The 5,585-nt window shown below is 39.3% G+C and overlaps 1 protein-coding gene across 1 annotated transcript; it reads left to right on the top strand.

Moving 5' to 3' along the window:
- Window positions 1-234: 234 nt before the first annotated feature.
- Window positions 235-1,036, top strand: LOC103259959 (prothymosin alpha-like; the record flags this gene model as incomplete). Its single annotated transcript, XM_008057611.1, has 2 exons — window positions 235-514; window positions 825-1,036. Coding segments are annotated over 2 exons (492 nt in total), but the record flags the coding sequence as incomplete, so codon positions are not given.
- Between the last annotated feature and the right edge of the window lie 4,549 nt (window positions 1,037-5,585).

The raw sequence follows: 5,585 nt of genomic DNA on the forward strand, positions 1-5,585 counted from the left end.
GTGCTGGGACAACACACACATACAAAGAGTCAAGTTGGACTCCTAATGCACACAATATATAAAAATTAATTTTAAATGGATAAGAGAGCTAGATCGAGAAAACTCTTTGAAGAAAATATAGGAGTCAATCATGGCAAAGCCTTTTTGAGACAAGACACTCAAGGAACAAGTAATACAAGAAAAAGAGAGATAAATGGGACTTCATCAAAAGGTAAAAACTGCTGTGCTTCAAAGGACGCCAACAAGAAAATAAAAATCCCCACTGCCTGCTCTGAAACGCCGTCCTTGCATTGTTCCCAGACGGCTCTCCAGCAGCTTGAACGGCAGAGTCCCGGAATTCTCGTGCTCTGTGGAGCCCCCTGCATGGGAACACCGGCGTGTCCCACCATGTTGCACGCCGCCGCCGGGGACACCAGCGCCGAGATCACCGCCAAAGACTTCAGGGAGAGGGAGAAGAAGGACGTTGTGGAGGAGGCAGAACACGGAAGAGGCGCCCCTGCTAAAGGGAATGCTCGTTAGCCGGGCCGGGTGGCTCAGCCTGGAACCCCGCGCCTTTGGGAGGCTGAGGTGAGTGGATGGCCGGAGCCCGCGGGTTCGAGACCCGCCTGGGCAGCGAGACCTCATCTCTTCAATAAATCAAAAATCAGCCGGGCGTGGTAGCGCATGCCTGTGATTCCCGCTACTCGGAAGGCTGAGGCGGAAGGATCGCCGGAGGCCAGCGGGTCGAGGCTGCGGGGGCCGGGAGCGGCCGCTGCACTCCAGGCTGAGTGACAGAGTGGGACTCCAACTCAAAAATAAATAAATAAATAAATAAATAAATAAAGGGAATGCTCGTGAGGAAAACGAAGAGCAGGAGACTGAAAACGAGGAAGAGGAAGAAGGTGGAGAGGAAGAGGAGGAGGAGGAGGAAGGTGATGGTGAGGAGGATGGAGATGAAGATGAGGAAGGTGAGGCCGCCACGGGCAAACGCGCAGCTGAAGGTGATGAGGATGGCGCTGTTGATAGACGGCAAAAAAGGAACAGCTCGACTAAATAAAGAGGCCACCGTGACCTGTTCACCCTCGACTTCTCGTCTCAGACTCCAAACGTGGTCACCTGGGAGTAGAAAGAAAGACCCGGGCTCCCAGCCACCAGGAGCAGCGCCACCCACAGATGACACGCGCTCTCCACCAGCCCACCCAAACCGTGAGAATTCGCAACCGGGGAGGAAAAAGGAACCAAAACTCCAAGAACCTGATATTTTGCTTTAAAGTACTTTAAAAAGGAATTTTTTTCTTATGTTTTATTTTCATTTTATATTTTTGTGCATGTTGTTAGGGGTCAACCATTACTGGTGATCTCAGATGACCAAACCGGCCTTCCGGAGCATTCTCTGACCTACTTCTGACTTTACTTGTGGTATGACTATGTCCACTGTCATCTAAAAGGAGAAAAAAGAACCTTGTAACAAAAAAAAAAAAAAAGCAAAAACAATCTTATTCTGAGCACTCCAGTAACTTTTTTTGTGTATGTACTTAGCTGTACTATAAGTAGTTGGTTTGTATGAGTGGTCAAAAAGGTCAAAGATAAAAGGTTTCTTTTTTTTCTCCTTTTTTGTCTATGAAGTTGCTGTTTATTTTTTTTAACTTTTTTGGCCTGTTTGAGGTATGTGTGAAACAATGTTGTTCAACAATAAACCAGAATTTTATTTTGCTGGGTTGTTCTAGCAAAAAGAAAAGGATAGCCCGCAGAATGGGGAGAAAATTTGCAAATTCATATACCTGATGAGGGATTCATATATCTAGACTATATGAAGAACTCTTATAACTCAATAATACAAAGACAGATAACCCAATTTAAAAGTGGGCAAAGGGAGCATCAAAAACTCTCATTAATTGCTGGTGGGAATGTAAAATGGTGCAGCCACTCTGAAGACAGTTCAGCAGTTTCTTAAAAAGCTAAACATAGTCTTACCGTATGATCCAGCAATTGCATTCTTTTATCCAAATAAGTTGAAAGCATTATGTACATACAAAACTGGCCCACAAATATTTCAAGCCACTTATTCATGATTGCCAAAACTTAGAAGCAACCGAGATGTCTTTCTATAGATGAATGAATAAATAAACTGTGGTACATCCATACAATTCAATATTTTCAATGATAAAAAGAAATGAGTCATCAAGGCATGAAAACATTGAGGAACCATAAATCCATATTTAAGTGAAAGAGGCCAATTTGAAAAGGTTATATATACATGATTCCAACTACATGACATTCTGGAAAAGACAAAATAGTAAAGCAAAACAAGACAGTAAAAAGATTAATGGATGCCAGGGTTTTGGGAAAAGGGAAAGTGAGAGGGATGGTTAGGGAAAGCATGGGAGATTGTTTTCAGCAGGACAACTTCTCTGCATCATAGTGTAATGACAAACACATATCATTGCAAATTTGTCAAAACCTATAGAATGTACCAAAGAGTGAAGTTTAACGTAAACTGCAGATTTTAGGCGATAATAATGTATCAACATTGGCTCATCAATTATAACAAATATATTACACTAATGTTAATAATAGGGGAACTGTGTATGGTTGGAGGGTGGTAAGAGAATATGCAAGAGCTCTGTACTTTCTGCTCATTTTTTCTATAAACCCAATAAAGTGCTCTAAAAAATAAAGTTTATTAATTTTTTAAATAGGCAAAAAATCTGAATAGACAGTTCTCCAAAGATATACACACGGACAATAAGCACATCAAAGATGTTCAACATTATTAGCCACTAGAGAAATGCAAAGCAAGACTACATTGTGATATCACTTCACACCCACTAGAGTGACTATAACAACAACAACAAAAGGATAAGTATTGGTGAGGATGTAGAGAAATAGTAACTTCATAGTCTGCTGATGGAAATATAAAATGGTGCAACAACTTTGGAAAATATCTGACAGTTCCTCAAAAAGTTAAATGTAGAGTTACCATGTGACCCAGCAGATCCATTCCTGGACATACATGCAAGAGAACTGAAAACATATGTTCACACAAAAAAACTTGTACATGAGTATTTATAGCAGCATTATTCATAAAAACCAATAAGTGGAAACAACACAAATGTCTGTCAACTGATGAAATGGATAAACAAAATATGATATATCCATACAGTGTAATATTATTCAGCAAGAAAAAGAAATGACATACTGATACATGCTGCAACGTGGATGGAGCTTTCATCATGCCAAGTGAAAGAAGTCAGTAACAAAAGACCACATATGATTCCGTTTGTATGATATGTCCAGAGTAGGCAAATTCAGAGACAGAAAGTAAATTTCCTAATGCTGGAGGGATTGGGTAGAAATGGAGAATGACTGCTAATAGTTATAAAGCTTCTTTCCGGGATGATGAAAATGTTCTAAAATTGATTATGATGATGGATGCATAATTCTGGGACTATACTAAAAACCATTTAATTGTACATTTTAAATTGGTGAACTGCATATGAATTATATTTTAATAAAGCTGTATAAAAATAAGGAACTAAGGACATTTCTGAAAACAAGGTACAAAAAGTACAGATTTAAAGTAAGCAGCAGTACATATTTTAACTCTAAAAATTGTCAACATATTTGAGTGCTCTGGACAAAAACCTAGAAATCTAGAATGCAATAATGAGATAACCATAAACATCACATAAGACATAAAGTCATTTCGCACCTAAGCTTGAGTTTCTGTCATAGGTTGAATCTTATTAATTATAAAGAGAAAATTTATTTACATGCTGAGAGCTAGCGCCTCTTATGCTTCTAAGACGCTGTCACAATTCCAAACGTTCCATCCTGACATGGCAATGAGCAGCAGATAAAAAGTGTGCCTCCTCCTGTGTGTTTCTTTTTAAGAGTAAAAAAATATTTTCCAGAAGCACTTCTCATAGATTTCCCCTCATTTCTCATTGGCCAAAACTGTGTTCTATGCTTCTTCCTAAATCATCCTCAAGGGGTGCATGTGTGGTGGGGAAAAGTTGTGGGTTGGGAGTGAGAGGTGGGAGAGAATTACTGTAATTGACTTAGACGAAATAGGATTTACCTGTATCAGGAGGGTAAGGTTAGATATAAAATCAAGACTCTGCTGGCAAGGAAGTGGGAGGAAGGACTACCGGATGGACACCAGCAGACCCTGCTATACCAAAGACAAAAGAGAAACATGAAATAAAAATTTCACTCCACTTTCTTCGGTTCAGAGCAAGGTATGTGCCCTCCCTTCTATGTCAAATCAAAAATAAAGCAAGAGTTTTATGGCTTCCTGGGGCGATTTAATTTCTCCAGGGACTTTTTTTTTCCACCTCAAAAAACAACCACAACTTACTGAAAAAGGTGTACCACAGTGTTGGACTCATCAACATTACCACACATTACAGAAAGTCATCACAAACTTACTTCCAGGTCTTTGATAGCACATTTTTATCACAAGTCACTATTCCCTCACAGTGGTTATTTACCGTACAATTTTGATGTATGCTTAGCTATAGAATGGCAGATAGCACTGAGCCACCAATTTCTTACTACTTAGGTTCAATGTTATTCATTCACTTAACAAATGTTTATTAAGCACAGCTAAACTATGTGCTATGTTCCCTTGACCAACATCCACTGAATGCTTAAAGTAGTATCTTAAGTGTTTTACATATGCTTGTTCATTTAACCCTTACAGGAACTTTTATGAAATATGTAAACATTACTACTGTTTCAATTTCACAGGTGAGTTAGTTATCAAGTGGTTAACAAATATATTACACTATGTTAATAGTAGGGGAACTGTGTGTGGTTGGGGGGTGGTAAGGAAATATACAGGAACTCTGTACTTTCTGCTCATATTTTCTATAAACCCAATAAAGTGCTCTAAAAAATAGTTATTAATTTTTTAAATAGGCAAAAAATCTGAATAGACAGTTCTCCAAAGAAGATATACACATGGACAATAAGCACATCAAAGGTGCTCAACATCATTAGCCGCTAGAGAAATCCTGCCCAAGAACACACAAATAAGTAAGGCATTAATCCCCAAAGTCTGAATATAGACCAGGATATCAACCCAAAAAAGGCTGGCAGCAAAGGTCACACTCTTGACCCCTACCCCATCACTGCATCACAGGTCAAAGATAAACATAATTCCTGTTCTCTAGAAACTTAGTCTAACCAAGGAGGCAAACATACACACAGCTAACTATAGTACAGAGTGATTAATGCTATAATTCCTTAATAACAGAATATCTCTCAGATTGATAACGAAATCCTTATTGTTTTCATGAAGAACATTAAAATTTACTAGTAATGCTTTGATATCCTGATACTATCTCCACCTAAGGTTCTCAAGTTAGAGCTGTCACAGATATATCTCTTAAGATTACTAGAGTAACAGCATGAAAAACTGGCTTATGCTTTAGGAAAGAGGAGGAAACAATTAAGGTTTTTTTTTGGTTTTTTTTGTTTTTTTGTTTTTTGAGTTGGAGTCTCACTCTGTCACCCAGACTGGAGTGCAGTGGCGGCTCCTGGCCACTGCAGCCTCGACCTGCTGGGCTCCGACGATCCTTCCGCCTCAGCCTTCAGTAGCC

Source organism: Carlito syrichta, unplaced genomic scaffold (assembly GCF_000164805.1).
Source record: "Carlito syrichta isolate Samal-C Ts95f unplaced genomic scaffold, Tarsius_syrichta-2.0.1 Scaffold87193, whole genome shotgun sequence".
Lineage (NCBI taxonomy): Eukaryota > Metazoa > Chordata > Mammalia > Primates > Tarsiidae > Carlito > Carlito syrichta.